Below are 27,129 nucleotides of genomic sequence, written 5' to 3'. Positions count from 1 at the left end.
ATTAAATTGCCATTATTAAGAAAAATAAAATTATTTTTAACACATAAAGACAGAAATTTTAACATTAATTGCTAATATTATCTTCAAATTATTTGCGATCCAAAATTTCTAACCTAAAAGTGCAACAATACGAATATCGTCATTTAATCATGAATTTAAAAATTCAAGCAAATGGACTTTTTGTAATTGTCAACAAAACACCTTTTCCTTCGAAATAAATTCTTTCTCACTCGTGGATTCCGATTGCAGGAGGTAGAAACGAAATAAAAATATGAAAAAATACGATCGATTATTATTGCGGCACGATCGCTGTATATTCATTGCATATACAGCGATATTTTAAATCGATATTTAAAAAACAACACACTTTTTCCTTTCCAATCTCTAGAGTGACAATTATCTTTCGTTTGACGAATTTGAAATGACGAAAATTTTTTTACATCGTATCGATAAAACAATAATTTTTATCTTAATACATCGAACGCCATGACGCCATTATAATTACATCATACATAAAATACTATTTATTACATTTCATCAATTAATATAATTAATTGTAATATTAATAACAGACTCGTGATAAACATTCGAAAATTTTCTCAGATCCAAATTTATGGTACCAATTGACGTTCAATGTGTTAAATGATTATATATTATAAAATATAGAATTGTAAAAGGAATTATTTCAACTTTGTCACTCGAGTGATTAAATCGCTTCTATTATAAATGTAAATGGACGTATATCTAAGTATTTCAAAACCCTGCATGTGTAACTGGTAACGCTGGCTCGGATATAATGAAGTATAATACGGATTTATACGCGCGAGAACATGCGTACACACGTATGCACACACGTGTATAACAATATACATATATGGTGTATCTTCTCTTCCATATTTTTTTGTACACATCTTGTGAGTAAAATTAATCCCATTTCTTTATGTCATTTATCGAATTTAATATATTTTTTATGTATAACAATACCATTAATTTTTAATTTTTCTCCAATTTTATATATATTCCACACCACGATACACGTGTGTACATATGTATACATACGTATCTGCACCTACTTTAATACGTGTATATATATATATATTTTTTTTCGATATATATCTATATATATAAGATGTATATTTACATATATATATATGTGTATGTATATATATGTAGATACACATATCGAAAGTACAGCAATAATGGACGGCTGAATATTTCCTACCTCGAAGAAATGATTGATCTTCACTCGGCGACGACTGAATTAGACTCGAGATATATATATGCAAAAGCGTGCCTCCCTTAAGGCGTTTTTTTCATTGTTGAACAGCTCGGAGGTATATAAGTACCGGTTATTAGCAGAGCCAGCCACTTCGAACAGGTGTGTGCTTATAACACGAAACTCATTTAAAATCTTTTTTCGCGTAGAAAATTTTTTTGGATCGAAAGGATCGTTTCTTTTTCCCTTCCTCCCTTTCTTTGGAATGCGACTCTTCGATCGTGATGGGTCTATTCTCGAATTCGAATTAAATCGATTATAATAAAACTCTTTCTATTATTTATTTTCATCTCATCGATAAATTTTGATAGAAGTATCATTATCCTTAAACAAACAAATATATATATCTCTATAAAATTAATTTGCACAATCTTTCAAAATTAAAATTTAAAATCTCTTCAAAAAAAAATTAATTTCCAATAAATACCATCTTTGTATCCAATCTTCATTGAACTGTTAACAAACAACGAAACAAGTGTATCATCATCGACCCATCATCCTCAATTTCAGACCCACATTCGCTACTCTTCCTGTTCTAGAAACTTCGATTTCGAATTCATTTCGACCATTTCCCAACGATTCACCACTTTCTACTTCGCGCCTCCTCCCAATGATACACAAAGAGCGAGAAGGGGCAAAACTGTGAAACGGAATGGACATTCGAGGGAGATTCGAGCGATCAACTTGGCGATCAAGAATCTCAACTGTTACCGGGGACGGGTATCATGTGATAAGCGGAGGCAGGCTGCAGGGGTGGAGAGTGTTGTCTAACTGCGTTGGCAGGCTGCGAGGGTAACTGGAGGGAGCGGTAGTCAAGGGCGGGCGCTGCTGGATGCTGTCCCTCTCTGTGCCGTCGAAGATCGACCTTCCTCTGGAACGCCTTGTCGCAGAGGCCGCACTGGAACGGTTTGTAGCCCGTGTGCTTGCGCATGTGCGTGATCAGATTGCTGCTCTGGGAGAACGCCTTGCCGCAGACCACGCATTTGTGCGGCTTCTCGCCTGGAACAGAATATTTTCACGTGTTAGAGAAAGAGAGGAAAATTGGAGAGAATTTAGGTATTAGAAATTTATTGAGTATTTAATTTTGCGTGCAATCCTCGAGAATTATTTTATTTCAAATGATAGTTTTTTTGCAACGTAATATTCTTCGAAATTGAAAAGAATAATTTCAAAAAGTACGAAAGTAATTGTATTAAACGTGGAAACAAATATTTCTCCACGAGTTATTTAAACGTAACTTGTAAAATATGGGGTCCAGGTTAAATCATAACTGAAATTATGCACAAAATAATATTTTACGTTACATTAAAATAAGAATTTTGGTATTTTACAAAGATTATCCGCATAATATTTTATTTTCCAGTATATTTAAGCTTCCTGTAAGATCGAGTTCTGTTTCTCTCGCAATTCTTGCTACAAAAAAAAAGAAAAAAGAAACGCAGCGGATGTCAGTTTGCTGCGACATTGACGCGAAGGGATTGTTCGAATTGGTCGACGACAAACAGGCCGTCACACGATTTATAGGTTGATTCAGGTGCGATCGTTTCACCTTGACTCATTATTCCAAATCGCATTCCACGTTCGTTAATCAAATTTGTAAACTGGTTCGCGTCGCATTTGCGATATCTGCCGATCTGGCAGACCGATTCTTCGTTAATCGATTCGAGCCCGGCTAATTAAAAACGATGCACGCCGCGGAGTGTAATATCTCGTGTTATGATTAAATGATAAGACGTTCTGTTAAAAGAATATATGCAGATACGTGTATATTATTTTATCGTAGATATTAAAAGATATTTTAGTTTTAATTTTCTTTTGTAATAATATTTTATGTCAACAAGCAATCGTGAAATTATCAATTACTTAAAATAAAAGGAAAAGTTATGTTTTTTATAATACGTTATACGAAATATTAATTATTATAATTAATATAGATCGTCGAATAATGTAAATTATTGGGAAATCGAGATCTTTGCGATCGAACAAAAAAAAAATCTAAAATGATATTATTATTTAAAATATTTAATTAAAACGAATCAAAAAAGAAAGAAGAAGCTTAAAATTGATAAAAAGAGTACGTTACACATTTAATTCATAATCAGGAAATACGTTAAACATTGACAAATCAAATATTTAACTTTCACGATATATATTATTTGATATATGATTTAATTTCATACATTGATTTTATAAAAGAGATAGCAAGAATTGTTTTTCAATTGTTTAATCAGAAATTAATCAAAATTTTGTTTTTTTTTCATGTATGCCTTTATTATTACAAATTATCCATGTATTTATTATAAGAAATGCTTATCCTTATCATTCAGTTTTTATTTTATTACTTAAAAATCGTAATTGAATATATTTATCCATAAACCGTGGATATTTTATTGCAAATTATTATTTTCATAAATGCAATATAAATTAAACATACGATCTATTGAATATAGTTCAATACTAAATGGAATGGAATTTCATTCTCAAAATTTTATAATAACAATTACATTCTGCATATTTAAATGTACGAATATTCCTAATTCACTTGCAACGAAGAAGAAAAAAATTAAAGATTTTAAAATATTCCTTTTGACAAAGGTTTACCATGAATTCCGTTAAATCAAATGATCATCTCCAATAAAATTGATCTGCTCAAACATTCATAATAACCACTCTCTCGTGAAGAAACTTCTTTCTGAACGCGTTCACGTTTTATATAAATAATCGTTCAATCGGATATCAAGTCGTAATTCGCGCGTTCACATCAAACAATAGGATAGTTATTAAGCGCAAAGTTCTTCCTCGCCAAGTTTCCACGGGCGAGCTGCGCAAGAAATTCCAGGAAACTTAAATATTTGCTCGGAATTATTATCGGCAGGTTTTAAGAACGATCTCTTTTTATGCGGATCGGGATAACCGATAAGATGGAAAAACTCGTTCGAAAGAGTCCTCGAATACTAACATCCTAACGATGATCGCCCTCGATAAATCGTGCAAACAGCCCTTCCCCCCCTTCTCTATCTCGACAAAATATTCCGTGTAAACAGTGGAACCGATTGTAAAACGACGATAAAATGGCTCATACGTAAGTCGCGTATCGCGTCCTGTTGTCGTTAAGATTCTATCGAGAAGAAATTAATTTTCGTCTCGGACAACATCATACTGTGATCGAGCGACGTTTATCCGAGGGTGTAAAAACACGTATAAGGGAGAAGAAGAAGGGGGAAAAAAAAAATGGAAAAAGTCTCATTTTGCGTTATTTCTTTAAAAAACGATATCTTTTTATCGTTGAATGTGAATCGATCTCACACCAAATATCCAATCCCCTAATATTATTGATTACAAATTCTTTCAATCGAAATTAAATCACAGATAATTTTATACAAGCTTCTTTCAATTCCTGCAAATGTATGTTTATTCTCGATTGAGAAGAAGAAGAAGCGTGAAAGTTATTAAAAAAAAGAGTAGAAAGCAAGATAAAAATGTGATCGAAGCGATGGTCACGGTTTTTCTCGCTTTCCTTAGGTTTCTTTCAGGGTGCTTGCACACGTTATTGCTTGCAATCGATTTGCATCGATATATCATCAGACTTATCGGGTCCGCTATAAATACGAACAATGGCGGAACCGCGACGATGATGACGCCTTGTTATCGCAACTTGGCTTGCTTCGTTTGTGTCACCGCTCAGGACGACGCGAGGAAAAATACCATTATCGTAATTGTTCGCCCCGGCTTTCGATCTACCTAACCCTTTTATAACTAATGAAAGATGGTTGTCTACGAGCATCCTCCCGTTCGAGGTTATTATCGAAATGATTTTCGCGCAAATTAAACATGGCGAGCGAACGACACACGTCACCGCGCGATTTTTCAATTACGATTTTAAATTGATAGGCGAAGAAGGGGGGGATATATCGATCGAGTTATTAATGTATCGAACGGAAGATTGCATCGTGGAATAATCGAGTTTGAATAGGAAAATTAATTTGTTTGTTCGCGCTAATTATTCTAATTCTGCTTTGTAAATTTTTCGTATTCGTTCGATTATTATATTTATAAATTATGAATATTCTTATAAAAGTAAAATTTTTTAAAATAATTTTTTAAGAAAAAAACTCTGAAGGAAATTTATGATTGTTTTTAATTTAACGAAATGATATTTTAACGACAGTCGAATAACAACTTAGGAAATATTAAAATTCTGTAATTTAAAAATTATATGTGCTCTAAAAGAGAAAGTCAGGTTATAATATTTTGTAAAATGTAAAGTAAATTTCTATATTTTTGACTTTCCATTTTATTCAGAAATATAAAGGAATCTTATTCAATATATAATATAAATAGATAATTGATTGAAAATATCATTATCTTAAAATAAATTTTTTTAAAATGTTTTTCTTAAAGAATAATTCTCATTAAAAATATTATTATTTTATTTTACAAAGAAAGAAAATTTTTGCGACATCTAATTAGTAAAGAGAAACTCTCGAAGGGAAAAAGGTTTTGATAGAACAGAATCAGTTGTGGCTTGGTATTCCGATCACAGAAACGCTCTATCCGCTCCATCGTCAAAGAATTCCACTTTGCATTAGAGAGAAAATGTCGGAGCGGAAGTGCACTGTCTTTTCAAAAAATTCTTCCTCTTGTCTCTATGATAGAATGACAATCTGCACTTTCAATTTTCCTGGGAGAAAGTCGTCATGAAGTGATAAACTGTTTATTCCTTTTATTAGATAAATTAAAAAAAGAAAGAAAGAAAATTAATCTTTAATTTAAATTTCAACAAAACGACAATTGAATACAATTTTAAATGTAAATTATTTTAAATCCAATTTTTTACATCTCGACAAATATTTTCACTTGTCTGCAGAATAATATTGAACAGATATTATAAATGATCATTTATTTCATTATATATTTTTCTATCAAAAAATGAACGACAGAATTCTTGGTTATCTGATAAAATGAACGACCATGAAAACCGAATATGCAATTTGTTTTTTTTCACGTCTTTGTTTGTTTTACGTCTCGCGAATTTTATCGCAGACAGAAGAAATTGATTTGAAATGAAATGATTTAAAAATATATCGATAAACAAGCAGGTATGATCGATAATGTCTTTTGCTGGATTTTATTTGCCTTAATCGACTGGATGGATTTAAAATAACCCTGATTAATTGACATGATATCAATTAAAATGATTCAAAAAATTCGTTCGAAAAAATTATAATGAAAAATATATTTATGAAAACATCACGATCAATAGATGATTATAAAATAATTAAAAAAAAAATAAAAAATATACAACGTACTATTGATTATTAGAATAATCTTATTTCTACATTAATTTTATTTTTAGAGAAATATTACTTATCCTTTCTTCTTGTTACTTTATTGTTCTTGAATTAGGAAAAAAAAATCGTTAATATATATTATTCGTTATTAATTTATTAATAAGAAAGAAATATGTTTTGAAATTCTTTAAAAATGTTTTTGCAATTAAGATAAAATATTTATTTTTCAACCTACTAATAACAATTTGTTACTTGAATAACAAAAAAAAATTTGAAATTACTAAATTTCATACTCATAAGATATTTATAATTTCATTTTCGAAATACAATTTGATCCTTCAAACTTAATAATCCCCCTTTTAATAGAATTGAATTTTTTTTTCCATGTTTATTTTTTCACTACACACTGTTACACTTGATTAATTATACTTGAACTTGAACTGCGATCTCCACAACTTATTTTTTTCTTTCTTTCTTTTTTTTTTTTTTCCATGATTTACGTCTATGCTTGTGCGAAAGATAACGCCAAAAAAGTGACGTGTACTTTGTGAAATTATATGCGGGTGTGATAAACTTCAACGTTGCAACTGGCAATCAAAATCGAAAAAAGCACCGACAAAAATTGTAATTGTCCTTACAGTTTGCTCAAATCTTCTTCATATACCCTATAATCTATGATATGTGATTAATTTTCAAAAGAATCAAGAAAATCTCATCGAAATAAATTAATTCGAATTACGTTATAAATTTATATTATTTCATTTCTGTGAATCAAAATACTTACAACAGCAGAATGATAGAAAATATTAATAATTCGAAAAATTCAAACTATTTATCATATTTCTTGAAACTAAATATATCATATTGTTTCATTATTTATTAACACCGACTATAAAAGGATCAATCACTCGTTTAATCGTACATGGAAAAATGCTATAACCTATGACTCCTATAACCATTGATTTAAGGATTCGAAAGGGTTAATTGCATCAACAGAGTGCGAGAAAAAAGGAATATACGAGAGTACAAATCAAACAATTCTCAATATCCCTAATTGTTCCCCGACGATTATGGCAATCTATGCGACGCCATTACGCCATGAAGTTCATTAAGCGGTCGTTGCATAATTAAACGGATTGCTACCAAAACAGACACACGCGCGCGCACGCACACAGCGCGTATCCAGCGCTATCATTAAAATCGGCCACGAAGTAAACGTTTCAGACGGTAAATATTTAAGTCGACCGCTAAGGGCTCGGTAATGAGAGTCGAGATGGATCGATATATGGCCACGTATATACTACTTGCGTAGAAAAGGACGATACGAGCGTTCGTCGGTCGCTGACACACTTGATAAATATTACCCATCGGGCGAAATTGCTCTCCCATTCTTGCCCCTTCTTCGATACACCTTTGTGGATAATTCCACTGCACTTCTCATCCGCTTCTTATTCAATCGTCGAAATATATTTAAGATTTGAGATTTCTGATGAGGAGAATTATTTTATTCGATCGAATCCACGAATTTTATAAATATTCTCTTGTGTACGATATTTGGTTCAGATTAGATTGTAGTTAAATTTAAATATAATAGGGATAAATATAATTCAAACACGATCTGATATTTGTTTTTGAATAGGGAAGAAAAATTAGAAAGGAAAATATTCGCGTGTTAAATTCTTTTTATCTTTTTATTCGTTGAAAATGTTGCTTTAATATACCTGAAAAAAAGAAGAAGAATCAATTACCAAAGACTGGAAGAATCTTCGATCGAAACTTTCTAATGCAAATAGGATAGTAAAATTCTTCGGTATTTCGATATAAAACGGTATTTCATCGAGTTTTATTTTTCTACGCGAGTGGACAATTTCAATGAAACTACACGTTAGGATATGCAATTTTCTACAATATGCGTGTATCGAGAAAGAAAGAATGTGCACGTGAAACTTTGCCAATAACCTTTCTTAGATCCCTGCTTCCTGTCTTTCTTTCATTTATTTTCAATCGCTTGTCGATGCCCAAGAGAAAACTTTTTTCGCGTGTTATCTACTCAAAACGACTATATACGTTATTTTTCTATCGAGATGTTTTCCCCACTTTTCCCTTCCCCGTCATTCAAAACCGATCACCAAGAAATGCTGTAATGCATTGCAACATTATGTACATCTTCTGCAATTTCCTTTTCTTATCATTCAGACATTACACATCGATAATAACAGCAATTCTATCCTCTTTTAAGAAATTAAAAATCTAAAAATTGTAAAGATTCTCCCAAAAACTTTTAAAAATTCAAAATCTCATCGTCTCGTAATTATCTCATAATATTGATTAAAGAAGAAAAATAGGAATCAAATCACGAAATTGTTCGTTCGCGAAATTAAATCTGAGGTAAAATTCGAAATGAAATTGTCGGAGGGGAGCTAAGGACAGGGTGGATAACTGTGACGATGAGGCGTGTCACATCTCCCACAGGAATTATTTATACAGCGAGGTTCCATCGTGGAAAACTCCTGCAAACAATTTACAAACTGCGGTGTAACCACTGTTCACAACCGAACTTGTGCTTATTATCCCCCAAAGGATTATTACAGTGCCGCCATATTTTACGGTACAATTTATCCTTCGGGTTCAACGAATCACGATTCATTTGTACCCTCCGGTAGTCGCCGGGAACATCCTTTTATCATTCTGGCAAATTGCGCAAGATTACACGTATCTTTCTTCTCGAACCGTAGAATAGAAAACAATGTTGCAGAAATGGGCGCGGATTTTAAATCTTTTTTTTTTTTTAAATAAAAATGTCGCCCCTCGAGGATTGCTGGACATACGTAGAGATTTATGATAATATTGGGAGTAAAGTGAAATATTTTATATCACTTCACTTGATATTTTTAGAAAATATTTGAATCTTTCATTGTATCTTTAGTTTTATTTCTATATGCACGTTGAGAAATTTTCCTTCTATATATAAATTGAAAATATCAGAGAGAAAAATATGTACGTCACGTTAAAAATTCCTTTTCTTCAATATATAATTAAATTATTTATAACATTTATAGAAATGTATTAAATATGTATCTTAATAGTTCAGACGATAATTTATTTATGAATATTTATTACAAAATAATCGTTAACAGATGCAATGTTAACGTCAAAGAGTAAAAGATATGATAAATTAAAAATTTAAGTCACCGGGAAAAGAAAAAAAAAAGAAGTGGAAAATTAGTTAATTGACAAATGAAAATTATTTTCTACCGAAGAAATATCGTGGTTAGAAACCACGTGATGCATTTTAAAAAAACCGATATCTCCCCGATAATGACGAACCGCACGTGTAAACGAAACAAAATGTGGTATTAGATATATATTTTTTTTTAACGATTGCTAATCTCTCGAAGATTAAAATCAAAAAAAAAAAAAAGGAACATTTAGAGTTAAACTAGTTTTTTAGATTATTTCGTGTTTTGTGCTTCGCACCACTTTATTTTCTGCCGACCCATTAAAATTCGATATCCGTCCACGTGGTGTTTTTATAATTCCCCGACAATTAAGCGCAATTATCCGCCAAGGCTGCTTTTATCGAAATTCCGCGAAAACCAGAGGAGCATACGTATCGAAAGGCGTGTGTGTTTGTTCGCAGGTACATACATGCAGAAATTGACGCCGATTCCACGGTGGCACGGTTCGGAAAGAAAAGGAAAAGAAAAAGAAAAAGAAAACACTGCAAGTGTGCGATGCACACGTACTCCAGGGTTATAGATTACGCAATGAGTCGTGACATATTTTATCTAACCGTTAATTATACCGACGACTACGAGTATTCGAAACAACAAACGAGTTTTACTTTTTCACCAAGGAATTGGAGACAAGGAATTTTCCGAGACAGTTCGCATTGTTGTTGACTAATGAATTTCGATACGTAAATATAATAGTTTTCGTGTACCTTCTTATTTGGAAATCTCTGGAAGATTAATAATTGGAAATATTGTGTACAATGTCGAATCTCTTTAACTCCTGTGTAAATTGAAAATTTAAGAAGTTGAAATTATTATTCTTTCTTTCTTTAATATTTCATCTTTGTAATTCATTATATTAAATTTTTTTTCTTGAGATTTTAATAATCATCGATTTAAGACGATTCCTTTTTTTTTTCTCTGGTAAATTAATTTTGCTTTTGAAATTGAAATTGAATATTTGATTATATACACTTTTTTTTTGCATTCATTTTTGTCGAATCATTCGAATATTGTAAATTATAATCGCTTAGATACTACGTGTATAAATATAATATGTTTTACATATTCGTTTTGAATGATAACTAATTGATAATTGGTAAACGTGAATTGGTGATATATAAATCGAGTGAGTTTTACACATTTATACATGTTGCTTTTACATTTCAAAATGTAGGATGATACACGTGAAAATGAAGATATTACTTTTTTCTTTTTTATAAATAAAAATAACAAGTCAAATGTTGATTCACGAAGAATCTATCTGAACATTTGTCATTGTATGACTTATTATTTAATATTTGTTTAAAAGAATATATGCTTTCATGAATTCGTTCGAACAATTAAAATGTGACAAAAATCGCAATATACGTATAATCAAATTGTTATATTGCTTATTTAATCTTGTTTAAATATTTAAAAGATAAGTAAACAAATTTTAAAGATTATTCGTTAATTCGTAATGAGAGCAATTATCGCGGTTGAAAAATTTTTGATAGCGTGAAAAATATATTATCTGGGAATGGGAATTATTCGTATTGTTAATATTTTTTTATCGAACATATTTCGAGAAAAAGAATAATAAATATTTCGTTTCTTTCTTTTTTTGCATATAATTTTTACCAATATTTCTAAGATGTTTTATTGGTAATAATTGCGATAGATTACATAAAAAATTCAACTTATATTCATAGTCATGTTATTTAATGAACGTGCTGCCATTAAATTTAATATCTTACATTCGAAATTTTTTTTTTTTTTAAAAATATGTAAAAGTAATTATCAAGAAACTATGAAAACGTAATTTTATATGTATAATAATTCTTTTACATTTCATTTTCAACTTATCTCAAATTCCAACCATTTTTCCAACCAACACATGTTTCTAATATTATGTTTTTTGTTATTAAATTTTGTGACGCTATAAAATAGTTATAAGAAAAAAAATTATAAATTATACATTTCTACCTTACCATTGTTCAAAATTCAACGAAAAAACTCAAAGCAATTAATCAGATTCGTTATCATCGATTAAAAATTAAACTGGGACATCGTCGAGTTTCGAGCGAGTTTAAATCTCCGTTAAAGAGACGAACAATTCCATGGAATACAAATGTCTCAACTGATATTTCACGTTACTCGATCGTAAATTCAAAGTTAATTCAAAGCTCGCTCCTCGGCAGAGCGTTAAAAGCGGTCATAAATTGGCCGCTGTTTTCCCAACGAATGAATCAATAGGAAGAAATCGCGTCGAGGAACGATTAAATTTGCATTAATAATTGTTCCGTGAAACGGGGGCAAAAAATCGCTTGGATAAAAAGGTGTCTCGCGCGTTCAACCCTTGCGATGTCTGTGCTAATTAAAAAAGGGAGGCGATCCTCGTGGCCGCCACGTGCCTAACCGGAAACTCCCCCGAACCGTGACAAACAGCGCGTTTCCCATCACTCGTGCATACATACATATACCTTCTTCCGCTCGTTTCTTATCGAGAAACGCGATTAAATCGACCTTAAAAATATCTTCCACGCGAGATCAAGCTTTCACACTGTTTTCTATTCTTTACGACAAATAAAGAAAAATATAATCATCGAGATATATTTATGTAATCAGTGGAAATGTAAGAGAATATTTGGGATAAATTAAGAAGCATGGAAGATGCAACTGATATTTTCAATGATCAAGCTTTCACAGTGTTTTCTATTCTTTACGACAAATAAAGAATAATCATCGAGATATATTTATATAGTCAGTGGAAATGTAAGAGAATATTTGGAATAAATTAAGAAGCATGGAAGATGCAACTGATATTTTCAATGATCAAGCTTTCACAGTGTTTTCTATTCTTTACGACAAATAAAGAAAAATCATTGAGATATATTTATATAGTCAGTGGAAATGTAAGAGAATATTTGGAATAAATTAAGAAGCATGGAAGATGCAACTGATATTTTCAATGATCAAGCTTTCACAGTGTTTTCTATTCTTTACGACAAATAAAGAATAATCATTGAGATATATTTATATAATCAGTGGAAATGTAAGAGAATATTTGGGATAAATTAAGAAGCATGAAAGATGATATTTTCATAAATTAATACTTTTTTTCAAAAGTAAATTTTGTAGCAAGAAATTTTTATTCTTCGATTCTATTGTTATAATTGTAAAAATCGTATTAAAATTATTTATTATATATGAATTGTTCACTCTTATATATGAACGACAATTATAAAAATGTACTAATATATTCTCACCCCTAATACGCTAATGCATTTGGTCAATCGATTCTATCCCCTTACGAGCTTGTCTATAATTTATCAAGTAATAAAGAGCGAAACGTTTATTACCTTGACGTTTGACGATTTTCCATAAAATCTTCGTAAAATATGCAACTTTTCTGAGTAGGAAAATCATTGCCTTCGGATTGGATCCGAATATACCGATTCAATCGTATAGAAATGGTGTTGTCAAACAATTTTTCCTTACGTATATCAAAAACCAAAAAAAGAAAAATAAAATTCTATAGATTTTAAAAGAATATTAATAGATAGATATAAATTATTTCAAGAAAATTCAACAAGAATTAACACCCAATCAACCCAATCAATTACTGTTAATTATTCAGTATTTACTTGCAATCATCGTTTTACAATTTCTTTTCCCTATATATATATATACATACTTTTATTCCCGACAAAACACAGCCTTCTATCATAATAAATTTGCAGAGCAGCGAACTATACGATGACCATGCGTGATTCACAGGCATATGACATTCAGGAAGCGTTCACGATAGGTACATAGGTGCACGCGTGTATATTAGACACGTTACGACGAGTGGGACGAGGACAACGCGTGCATCGCGAGGATGCGTTCTAATACACGCGCGTGTATACACACACACGTATACATATACACACGTTGGGCATTAACATGCACGCGCCACGTCGATCAAAAAGGCGCGGTCTATAGGACGAGCCACGACAGGCACGGGTTTTTCGGTATCGCTCGTTACACCCAGGGATACGTGCATGCCACGTATCCTGCCCGATAAGCGTAATTTCGTTCCATCGACGACAGCTACGTCGCCTGTTCAACGGCTGGGCAACGGTCGACGAGGGTTGAGCGAGCATTAGATTGATGCGTATAAAATGGAACGAAAATTTTTTGAAAATTTCAAATCGTTAATTAATATACGAGATTATAAAAATGTGTGTAATAATTTAACAGGGAAGATCGTTAGAAATGATAAAAAATAATAAATTGTACTTCTAGGTGGATTTACAAGCTCCTGAGAGAATTTGAAGAAAGAAAGAAAAGTTGAGAGGTATCGTTGTGATGGGAATTTTACGAGGCGAATCGGTAGGTAAGGCAGGTTGCAAGCTCGAAAAGTTGCGAACTCTAGTTGCCTCTAGTGTGTGTCTTTGACATGTTGCAACATGTTATATTTGCAGTTTTCGACGATGGTAACGATGGTGGGTGGTTGAATAATAGAGCGAGCGAACATATTAGAAGCGACACGAGTCTGGTGAATAATTGAGAAACGAAACGTGAAAGTTTCCTCAATTATACGAGGCTGGTTGTGCTTTGAAACGAGAGGAAGTTTGTTTCAAGTGCGCGCCTTTCGTGTTGTTTTAGATGTTTTATCGATCGAGCACGATATTGATTCGAATATCGTGCAATATTTTGATTTACACTTTCGATAAATTTTATACGGCTATAGTTATAATATATCGATCGATATATTTTATTGTCCATTTACTTTTAAATAATTATTTTCAAAATTATTATTATAAATTGTTCCATAAAATGTGTTGTTAAGTAATTTATTAAGTGTAATTTTTATTAAAATATATATACGAGACTCACCGGTATGAATATAAGTGTGTTTCTTCATATCTGACTTCTGATGAAACCTCTTGCCGCAATATTGACAGGGATATGGTCTGGTGTCAGAGTGTATTAAAAGGTGAGTGCTGAGAGTGCTTGAACGCTTGAAGGCTTTTCCGCACTGTTTACACTGTAACAGAACGAAAGAGTACGGTTATAACATTGAAATGTATCGAATTAATAAGATTGATGAAACTTTGATCAATTTAATTAATTTATTTAGAATATTGGATAAATGGATAGAGAATAGACTTTGATTAGAATAAAATATTAACATTTATTAAATTGTTTTGCAAAATTGAAACGCGAAGAGAGATATAAAAAAATGTCATCATTTTGAAAGTCCTTCGAAATCGTATCAACTATGACAAAGAAAAAATTTTCTTTATCTGTTCGGAATAAATGAAATATAAATTATTATAAAATATATATATATATATAATTACAATAACAAATAAGTTTCTTCCCGTGATAATTCCAATTTTAAAATTCAATAAATATTTTTTTCAAACGCACCTCAATTCTTTAAATCTACCGAAAAAAAATTGTCCAACGGAATAACAAGTCATTCATCCCCGATAATCTTCGTAATAATTTTTAAAAACTCGTATGAAAAAATTTACGCATCTTTTTATCGTTTAAGACAATTATTCGTACGAATAAATATAAATTAGTTCTTTTCACAATTATTCCTTCCCCCCTTTCGTATCCTCCTTCGAAAAAAAAAATAATCAATTATTATTGCACCGCGCGTAAATTAATCGTAAACCATGTCCAGGGGAAAATCGAAAATCGGAATATGTGGAAGGCGGACGACACCGCGGACGACGTGAGGCGCACCTGTGTTCACGGAGCCTTGGGTTTTTCTCCTCGGGGCTTATTGTCACATGGGCGCCAGTCCTGACAATACCGTCGAGGCGTGTCTCTTTTCACGATACACGCGTCGTCAGCTACATGCGTGGAATCGCGTACGAAACCGGGATATTATTACGAGCGTGAACCGGTACCGGTATAAGAGAGCTGCGAGTACGCATGATTCACATCCCTCGCCGATCAATAATGAGGATAACGCAACGATATTAACCCGAACGTATCATCCTTTGGACGAGGATACAGGATTATATATTTCGAAAAGAAAAAAAGAAAAGAGATCGGTAAAAATCAAATCCACAGCTTGGAAGTTAAACCTAATTCTCTATTTCTCGATCATAAAAATAGCATATTATTGATGATTGACTATACTGAAAAAAAAGAAAGATTCGAATGAAAGATTCTTCGAAGACATTCTGTAAAGATCCATAGCTTGGAACTTAAACCTAATTCTCTATTTCTCGTTTCTTTTTCTCGATCATAAAAATGGCATATTATTGATGATTGACTGTACTGAAAAAAAAGAAACGTTTGATTCACATTCTTCGTTTCATCGAAGACATTTTGTAAAGATCCATAGCTTGGAACTTAATTTCTCGTTTCTTTTTCTCGATCATAAAAATGGCATATTATTGATGATTGACTGTACTGAAAAAAAAGAAACGTTTGATTCCCATTCTTCGTTTCATCGAAGACATTTTGTAAAGATCCATAGCTTGGAACTTAATTTCTCGTTTCTTTTTCTCGATCATAAAAATGGCATATTATTGATGATTGACTGTACTGAAAAGAAAGAAACGTTTGATTCGAATGAAAGATTCTTCGAAGACATTTTGTAAAGATCCATAGCTTGGAATTTAAACCTAATTCTCTATTTCCTATTTCTTTTTCTCGATCATAAAAGTGGCATATTATTGATTGTACTGAATATATATATATATTTTTTTTTCAAATTCGAAATCGAAAAGTAGAATACTGAATACTAAATGAAAAAAGAAATAAAATTATCAAATAATTGGAAAATGTATTCACATCATAAACTAATAGAAGAACATAAACTAATAGAAGAACATAAGAAATTCAATATATCTTTGATATATCAAATTATACGAGGAGCAAATATTCCATCTTGATAGATTCATCGTGATTTGATAAAAATTCTTCTTGCCTTTCGTACTTGAAATGGAAGGAAAGAAGGAAGGGAAAAAATCTTGTAGCAGCATGAATGTCGATCGCGCGGCTGAAAGAAAATAAGATGGGAGAAGACGCGGGGTGTTTTTTTGCAACGATCGATGCTTGTTCGGGGAAACCTCGAAACGGACGATTTATAAGCTCTTTAGAAGCCGTTACACGTTCTACGGTCTCCCAGAGGGACACGCGAACGAGTTTCGGTGAACTTCTTCGGTGTCGTCCAAATGCAGCAAGTGCGGTGCAATCGTAAGCTGCATTCTGGATGACTTTGGTTGAGTTTCCAGATCCTCCAGAGAAGCATTCAGTTCCATGAAAATTTATTTAATCCATCAGTCAAACGCGATATTTTATTTATATATATATATATCTTCTCCTTCGATCGATCGCAATTAAGAGAATTTCTTGATTTCTTCTATTTTCGTCGACTACTACTTTTTTTTTGAATTACGAAATATGAAACAATTAAAATAATGTTAAATAATAGCTTTCGATGATATTATTTAACAATTGTTTAAAATAGTTTATGATGTGAATACACTCACTGAAATTATCACGATAATATTTCTTAGAATATTGTATTGTACGCAGCTTCAAAGAATTTTTTTTCAAAGATAAAGGAACACGCAATGTGTCCACTAATCATCTTCAATAAAAAGGATGGATCACGAATGATATTTCTTCTTCTCTCATATACTAGAGGATATTCAATAATCGAATAAAAGAATCTTTTTAATTCCATATCTGAAATAAACGTTTAATGATAGATTTCTTGCAACGTAAGAATTTATTTAAAAAAAAAAAAAAGAAAAATGAAAGTTTGAGAAGTTGGGGGATTTTTCAATTATAAAATTTGATATCGTACCATTTTTTCTGTGCTCATATCGAATTAAGCAATTAAAAGATACAACTTTCAACGTTCGAAGGGGAAAATTAAACAGCTGTTATTATGATTGTTGCTCTACAATTTCGAACGATATCTCGAACAATATAACATGGAATCTTCGTTCCCGTGCATAACGGTATATAACACTGTCGAACGACTGGAATCGAAATATCACGGGATATTTATAAGCGAGGCATTAAAATCCAGGTCGAAACGAGAAAAATAATTAACCATCCGTTCGTTCGATATTCCACCTTTTAAAACAGATCGTGATTACACATCCTGTTTGTTCTTCCTTGAAAACATTATCCCCACATTACATCCAGATAACAATTTATTAGAAATCTACAAATCTTAAAAATCACTCGAATAAAATTAACATACAAATCTTTATTAATTAAAAAAAGATACAAATAAGTAACTAAATCGTGAAAACTCTATCTAGAAATCTACAAATCTTAAAAATCACTCGAATAAAATTAACATACAAATCTTTATTAATTAAAAAAAGATACAAATAAGTAACTAAATCGTAAAAACTCTATCTAGAAATCTACAAAATCTGAAAAATCACTCGAATAAAATTAACATACAAATCTTTATTAATTAAAAAATTGATAAAAGAAGATACAAATAAGTAACTAAATCGTGAAAACTCCTCGCCGATATAATAAAGCTCGACCTGCATCTCACTCAAAGAAACGGAAACGCGATAAACGCGTATAAACGCGTACACCCCTTTTCTTTGCAATTTGCGAAAAGAGGAGAGGGGGGGTTGATGAATCATGAGGCAGTGGCGAGCGAGGTGCGGTTTCCGCGTTGCGAAATTTCGAAAAGGAGGGGCGGGAAGAAAACGATGCGGTTTGGGAAAAATTTTTGGACCGAGTGAGCCCGATTCGAAGGGGGTCGGTGTGTTTTTTTTTTCGGCCGGAATCAGGATCGTGTGACGCGCGTGTGCCCCACATATCCTAATATGTAACGCCGGTTTGTTGTACGTGTCGCGCGTAAAACAGCGGCGAGCCAACCGAGTTTCTACTTCCATTCAATCAGCCGTAATTGCCCCCGCCGCCTTTTGTCGAGTCCCCGACATTCGTCAAACGTTTGACCCGCTTCCTCGCCGTGCCACGCCACGCTCGCACTTTGGAGAGAACTTTTCGGATCGCGTGACTGCACGGACGCCGTGGATTTCACTTCTCTCGGTATACGCAAATAACACGGGAAGGGAGAGGAGGAGGAGGCGAGGAGTTTGGGGGCGGTGGTGCTCCTCCGATTTCCGGAGGAAAGGATCGTTGGGGAAAGTGGTGCGATATTGAGAGGAGAGATGATTGCAGGATATTGGGATGCATCGTATGTTTTTAAATGTAAATTTTAATTCTTGTTACTTCGTGAATTTATCAATACGATAATTTTCTAAAAAAAAAAAAAAAATGGAGGTTTTTTTAAATAAAACGAATTGGATAAATGGGAATAAAATTTAGGATAACATGTTTTAACATGTTTATATATTCATTCAATAATTAGCGATTATTTTTATCATTTTTAAATTTGTAATTTATAATTTCCTTGTTTCTTTATAATAATATTAGTACGTGGCGATAGATATTGATATTTATGATATTTTTCGATTTAATGACCGAAAATTGGCGAATAATTAATAATTTCAGCGATTAGTTCAGTTTATTTTACTCGGAACGATATCGATAAGAGGAAGCTATAATGGAAAAATTTTCAAACTCTTTTCGATGAAAAGAAAGATTATATATTCTTATTTGTTGAAAAATATCGAAGTAGACTATTCTTTTTTAAAGAATCTTTTACCTTCTCATTATCGCTTATAATTTCATACGCTTATTTACAGCATTTAAATAATTTAACGTCAATTTATGTCGAACAAATACGCGTATGTAACCTAAATGATACTTAAAAGCTTTTGTTGCGATAACGCGCTTTTTTCTATATTTTAACTGATGACGACAAAAGTGGCAGAATCTACCAGAAGAAAAATGACTAGAGAGATGTGTCACAAGATTATTATACAAGGGAATATATACGTAAGCAATGACAATACTGTGATAGAGATATAAATTCAAGCAAAAAGAAAAAGATTGTCAACAAATTGTCTTTGCGTTTTAAAAATGAAACTCTTTTAAAATGAAACAAAGTCGAAAATATTAACAAAAAAAAAAAATATTATGTAAAACACATACCAAATAAATATTAATATAAATATAATTGATTTTGATATTTCATACAGCAATTTTTCTCTTGTAAAAATAAAGAAAGAAATGAGAAAAGAAATTACTATTCAGCAACTTTGGTTGATTCTTTTTACGAGTGTTGAAGGGTGTTAAACGCTAAAGCAGGGTGCTTGCAAAACTCGTAAAAAGATTCTACGCGAGAATACAGAAAACGTTATAGTCGTTATTCGGTTTCGACCATCAACCATGAGAGGTTTCGCAAAGATTTCTTAGAGTGATAGTATCATAGCGTTCCTCGAAAAAACAATTTCACTGTTTGACAATTCGAACCAAATTGTACTAATCGTATTCTTTCTTTTACACTCTCACTTGTTTAGAATTTAGATTATTTACTTACTTAGATTTATTCAGAATAGAATTATTGTTAAAGAAGATACTTCAAAATCGATGGACAATTCATTCTTAAAAAAAAAAAAAAAAAAAGAAATTGAAGAAAAGAAATCTATCAAATAATTAATCACACGTTGCTTGTTTCTTTCTCGAAAATATCTCCCTTGATCCTTTTATTTTTATAACGGATTATAACGGAAAAGAGATTCTGGACATACCTGGAAAGTCCTTTCCGAGGAGGAAGGCGGCGTCAACGGTGAATGATGGATTGGCCGAGTGATTACAGGCGTGGAGGATGGACTCCTAGACGACGGTAGCCTAGTTTCCTTCGCTTCTCTCTCGCATACCGTTCCTGGCGACCAAATTTCACTTTTTCGCCCCACGCTGGACGACACGTCGTTTGCTTTGATGCTCAAATTCAGCGGAGCTTCTTCCTCTGCGAATTAAAGAGAATTTCTTCCGTTATTATTATAATATTTGTTTTTTTCTTAATTTTGAAAATCTTTTTAAATAGCTTTCCTTTCGTCGAAATATTTCAATTAATCATTTTCTTCGAATAATAAAAAGAATATATATATATATAAAAGAATGAGATTAATTTCAAAAATTATCTTCCTATACTTCTCTCTATAAATATACGAATAACCATCCGATGATAAATAATAACTATTTAATTACAAAAGCACTAAATATCTCATCAGACGATTAACTGTTGTCATATTTAAGAAGAATGCGCAAAAGTTTCGCGCATAATCACCGGCCATTATCGAAATCGATACGATATCCGCTGAGGAAAAAGATTCATAATTGGTTTAATAGACGGTTTCCTCCCACTCTTGCCGATAACGATACGCGTAAACGTTTACGATAACCGAGCCAACCATGCTCAAAGAAGTAGGATATTATCTGCTTATTGTACTTGTGGCGAATTGTCCTCTTTCTCAAGGCCTTATATATATTTTTCCACGATCCTTCGAAATATCTCAGTGGAAATCAGACTTCGAGGGGATTTTATCGATAAATCTGATTATTGATCAATTTTCTGAATTTCAATTTTCTTTTTTATAAAGAAAATTAATGTATAAAAATGTATGCGATTCGTAAGAGAAAATGGAGAAATCGTTTATTTAATTTAATTAGATCAGAAATTGAGATCAATCGTCGAGTGACAAGAATATTAATTTGAGGGATTCGTAATGAAAATTACTCTAAAAAAGGAATACTTGGACTTTGTATGATATTATACTTTATACTCTTATCAACTAAATAACACTCGACTAAAATGAACGTTCAATTTACAATCTAATTTCACACTTTTAAGTTTAGAACTTTGAAAATTGAAGTTAATTACAGCATTTCGTATACGTGTGACATAAACGTACGTGTGTAAGCGTTATTAAAAAAGTATATGAGATTGATTCAGAAAATTGTTTTTACAAAGAATTAATCGTTCCATTTAATATTGCAATTATGAAAAAATATGATCTATTATTTAATTTGTTAAATTTCCAATATTATTATAAATTTTCAGAGTTGAATCATCCTGATATAATTTCTTGACGAATAAAAATAAAAATGGCAATTCTAGTAAATTAAAATTCTCACCGAATTTCGCTTTTTCCGGAGTGGATCTTCGCGGTGAGCCAGTTCTGGACGTGTTCAAGGGTTCTGGATGGATAGGCGAGCAATTTGCAACCGGTGTGGTTTGCTGGTTGGTAACCCTCGAGGGCGACACCAGGGAATGAGGCAGCAGCAGACTCACGTGTCGAGCCCACCATGCGGTCCCCGTCGACCCGTAACCCCCATACATCAGGCCGCAACGCATCTCTGAAAGCCAGGAAATTTCGATTAACCGACCTATCAACCTCCCACCTTTCCAACGGTTAATTAACCGCTGTGGGTGGAAAGAGGAACGGTTATTTTCAGTATCGAGCATGATTGGCTACTTGTTAACGACTGCGAGAAGTGTGTTATTCCGTCGTCGTTTCTAGTGGATGTAAATATTATGATTGGGGAAATTCTTGGACTGAAGATTTGTTGGATTGTTTCTTTTCTAAGTTTGGATAAAGAGATAAAATGAGCGTGAATTAAATATTAATAGACAAATTGATTTATTTGTTTTAAATATTGTAAAAATAAAAATCAAATAAAGTTCTATATAACATTATAATATTTAATAATAATATTTAATATTTGCAATATGATTTTATATTAAGTAACCAAACAAGTTCTGTCTTTCCTTTTTTGTGATGGAAAAATAATTTATAAAATTTATACAAATGCAAATAATTAAGACTTAAAATTATCCATTTGTTTTAAATATTGTAAAAATAAAAATCAAATAAAGAATTACTTGATAAACTCAATAAACTTCTATATAACATTATAATATTTAATAAGTACATTTTTATAAAATAAATATTTGCAATATAATTTTATATTAAGTATATTAAGTAACCAAACAAGTTCTATTTTTCCTTTTGTGATAGAAAAATAATTTATATATGCAAAGATTTAAAATTATCCATTGTTTTAAATATTGTAAAAATAAAAATCAAATAAAGAATCACTTGATAAACTCAATAAACTTCTATATAACATTATAATATTTAATAAGTACATTTTTATAAAATGAATATTTGCAATATGATTTTATATTAAGTAACCAAACAAGTTCTGTTTTTCCTTTTGTGATAGAAAAATAATTTATATATGCAAAGATTTAAAATTATCCATTGTTTTAAATATTGTAAAAATAAAAATCAAATAGAGAATCACTTAATAAACTCAATAAACGTTCTATATAACATTATAATATTTAATAAGTACATTTTTATAAAATGAATATTTGCAATATGATTTTATATTAAGTAACCAAACAAGCTGTCTTTCCTTTTGCGATAGAAAAATAATTTATAAAATTTGTACAAGTAAATGCAAATAATTAAGACTTAAAATTATCCATTTGTTTTAAATATTGTAAAAATAAAAATCAAATAAAGAATCACTTATATTTAATAAGTACATTTTTATAAAATAAATATTTGCAGTATGATTTTATATTAAATAACCAAACAAGCTGTCTTTCCTTTTGCGACAGAAAAATAATTTATAAAATTTGTACAAGTAAAATGCAAATAATTAAGACTTAAAATTATCGTACATTTAACCGTGCGACGAATTCGCGAAATATTCTCAAAAAGATTTACAATATTCCTTTTCCCCTCGTTAAAAAGAAACAATATATTTGTCGATTACCTCGAGCGGCGGCCGTGGTGGTCAACGGTAGATTCTGAAGCCTCGCTTCGGGATTACAGGTCGAGACGAGGGTGAAAGCGCTGAAACGGTCCGTTGTCGGTTGGACGAGGCTTGCGGAGGAGGCCGAGGGAGGAGGATTGGAGGACGCCGCGGCGCTCAGGCTGCTTCCGGCCGCGCCAGGACTCCAGGGCGAAGTGACACTTGGGCTGCTCGGTGGCGAGAGCGTGGCCGGGGGTGATAGAGCGGCCGCCGGAACTCCAATGGCGCTGTAGTGAAGTTCCGGTTTCATGTACCAAGTTCGCGGTACCGCTTCTGATGGAGATAGATCATTTTCTTTTCTTATTTTCGATCGCCAAAATTTTTTGAATCCCTTCAAAGATTATTTAATTAGATAAAATTTATCATTTTTATTTTTTTACAAAGTTTCCAATTCTCGTAAAGAAAATAATGTTACATACTTTTCTACCTCGACGGATTATTTAATCCTTTCCGTTGTAATTTTTGTTATCTTAGAGTTTGTCCGTCATTGTTATATGATTATTAAAGAGAGAGAGAGTAGCGAATTAGAAATTAGAAGAGAAAAAAATAACATCTGTTCCGCTTTAAAATGGATTTTATATTACATTTAAATGCGAGCCGAGTTAATGTATTATTCTCGCGAATCATAGGCTATCAGATTTATAGGAAAAATCAGAAACACGCTCCTCCCTCGAACGAGAACTGTGAATTATACATCGTAGAAACATGCGTGCACGTATCCATCCGGGAGACATAACTCTAATCTGATCGTAAGCTGAAACGGGCGTGATTGCTCGGCGAGGTTCGATAAACCGACAATCGATACGAGATCTCGCCTATCCATCACCTTAAAACAATAAAAATCGAAAACAAAGTGAAAATAAATTACACTGTGATATATTTCGCGAATTGTTTCTATTATGAAAAATCTACATTACGTTTTTAAAACAATAGAATGATCGTTCAACCCTTTCTATACCTTTTAATTTTTTCGTAATATATCTGACGTCGAAAATGATATAATAACAGAAAATTTTCCTATAAAATATATCGAGGAGAGAGAATCATTGGAGAATAATTATTCCAGGTTATTATATACTTATTTTTGAAGAGATACGAGAAAGAAATACGAGCGTGCAAGAAAATATGAATCATGAAGTCGAAGGTTTTCAGGTAATAGATAACGTATATACCTCTATACGCAGTCTAATAATCGTGCCTCGTTGTTTGAATAAATCTGTAATGCGATTTGCAAACATGTCTGTGTCAGATATACCGTGGTAGAATGGTTCCTGTTTTGCGTAGATAACGAGCCGTAATGTCCAAGCTCGATGTCAATCACCGGCCGTCGTTATTTATCGACTCAGTTTTACCATTGCTTACATACTGTTAATATCGTTAAAAAGGAAAAAAAAAAAAAAAAAAAAGGTATGAATATAACTGTAATTATCGTTGAACTACAAACGGGGCTCTTCGACGTATTACGCTCAACTTTTCCGTGGACGAAGTGGGTCGTTGACGATCCATGCGTTTACTTCCAATTTTTGTTTTTATTATCTCTATATGAACGCTTTGTTTCAAAATTTTCAAAACAAGATATTTATTAGATCGGAAAAAGTATGAAAGAAAAATATATATGTATTTTTGAAAAGAGAAAATTCCAATTCTATTTATGCATTTAGAAAATTAGAAATATATCGTTTTATATCGTGTTTTTTCCACCAAAGATTAGAAATAGAAAGTCAACAAAGTTCTCGAGCGAAGAATAGATGTTTCGATCGATTCGAAAACTGTTCCTTGTTTGCCAACTAATTACTGGAAAAAATAAAAAGCGCCAAAGTCAATTTACAATACGAAATCTCGAACGTGATCCGAATCGATTCGATAGGCCATCGAATTTTTCGTTCATTAAAATATGTATAAACAAGTGTCCAAGTAATCGAGCGTCGGTTTTCGTCTCCGAGACGAAAGATTTTCAATTCGTCGACACGAACATTTGTCCACTAAAAATCTAGCGTATAAATTATTTAACGGATTATTATTCAAACATTCGATCTATTTCGTTCGAATAGGGAGAAATTGAAATTATAGGAACGAAAAACAAGTGGATGATGAAGATTGAAATTACGAATGATTCTATCTTTTTCTTTATATCGTTATTATAAATTTTGAGATTATATATTAAATTACAATACATATTTATTTAAATATTGTAAAAAAATTTTTGTTTATAATTGTAATTTAATATAGAAATAGAAATTAGTAATAATGATTAAAAATTTAAATTGACAAATTAAATATCAATGTTTTTTTCACTGTCAAACAAATCAATGACGTGAGAGTTAATAAGAAGTAATCTGATTAATCTGAGACTATTATCCGCTTTCGACTTAAGAGAATATTTCATGTGCACATATTGTAATCATATAATAACATAATATAAAATGTATATAGTTTTTTAGATTATTGATACAGAAAATAATGATTGTGTTTTTTCTATACCTTTTGTTACAGGAATTAAAATCAATTTGAAATTACGCGGTAAATTTAAAAATTCTTCTCTTAAATCATACAAGCTCAATATATTTTTTAATTAAAAACAATTGTATATATATATTATTATCTTTTTAAAATCATAATTATTAATGTATCATCATATTTCCTTGTTTCTTTGAATGCGTGTAATCACTTTATTTTTCAAAACACGGCAAAAAAGAAAAGTCAAGATAACTTGAACGTCATTACTCAAAACGTTTCAGTTACCAGTACCAGAAATAACACAAGGTCGGCCATAAAAATTCATCATAAATTCAAACGAAGGAGAAATTCATTTTCTCAATCACCGGTATCATCTATAACTCGTCTCTTTGCGTAACAGCATCGTACACCCATCTCGCCAACCCATCAATTTTATCACGCGTACGAAACATGAAGAAACGGAAGAAACTCATGAATAAAAAAAGAAAAAGAAAAAAAGAAACAAAGGAAATAAACTCACCGCACATTGCTTTTCAATTGGCCGATCGATTAGATTCGTCTAAGTCCTCCGATCGTTCATCGAGTCCGTCCTCTAATACTAGGCACTAGATCCTCCGAGCACAAACGATATCCTCACAATCGATATATGTATATATTAATAATCGATTAATAATCGAATCCACAGACAGTTCCAATACACGTACAGTTTTTCACTAGATCGACTCTTCCCTTGGCGATCCTCCACGTGGTTCGCCAAGGTCGCGGCGGCCTGGTTTCCGGTTCACGCGGTTCAGTTCGATGAAGAACACTTTTCCAAACCACGGACTATTTTAACACTATGTTTCTTCCAAATGTAAATTTTTTGACTTTTTTCTTTTCACTAAAGATTATTTCTCCTTTTTTTTTACAATGGCTATATTATTAATTTTCTTCTTCTAAACGGATGTATGGATATAATCGAGAATGATCGAAGAGGAGTGAAGCAGTTTGCAATCAGACGGTTGTCCCTTGGCCGATCTTGAGGAGGATGCTCTTGGAGCGTCCTGGCTAAGAGCAGGACCCTGACTGACCCCTGTCTGGCCGAGGAGGGTACACGCACGGTCTCGCGTGGAGCGCGCGTCGCAGTCTGCTTACCTGCTCGGGTTTCTCTCTTCTC

The 27,129-nt window shown here is 32.0% G+C and overlaps 1 protein-coding gene across 1 annotated transcript; it reads right to left on the bottom strand.

Annotated features, from left to right (window-relative positions):
• Positions 1 to 1,322: 1,322 nt before the first annotated feature.
• On the bottom strand, positions 1,323 to 27,129 carry LOC102655131 (zinc finger protein 300-like). The gene is made up of 6 exons (XM_026445124.1): positions 26,494 to 27,129; positions 23,478 to 23,789; positions 21,825 to 22,046; positions 20,438 to 20,655; positions 14,667 to 14,817; positions 1,323 to 2,275 (listed from the first exon to the last, which is right to left on the bottom strand). The coding sequence occupies exons 1-6, from the start codon at positions 26,498 to 26,500 to the stop codon at positions 1,977 to 1,979; spliced, it is 1,209 nt and encodes a 402-aa protein (XP_026300909.1). The 5' UTR covers positions 26,501 to 27,129; the 3' UTR covers positions 1,323 to 1,976.

Source organism: Apis mellifera, linkage group LG14 (assembly GCF_003254395.2).
Source record: "Apis mellifera strain DH4 linkage group LG14, Amel_HAv3.1, whole genome shotgun sequence".
Lineage (NCBI taxonomy): Eukaryota > Metazoa > Arthropoda > Insecta > Hymenoptera > Apidae > Apis > Apis mellifera.
This window is presented reverse-complemented; position numbering and strand designations above follow the sequence as displayed.

Excerpts from the sequence above, each read along its gene's own strand:
- LOC102655131 (XM_026445124.1), bottom strand. Across the intron at positions 22,047-23,477 it reads CACCACGGCCGCCGCTCGAG|AGATGCGTTGCGGCCTGATG; the intron begins GTAATCGACAAA and ends CCTGGCTTTCAG. Across the intron at positions 20,656-21,824 it reads TCCGGAAAAAGCGAAATTCG|AGGAAGAAGCTCCGCTGAAT; the intron begins GTGAGAATTTTA and ends TTTAATTCGCAG.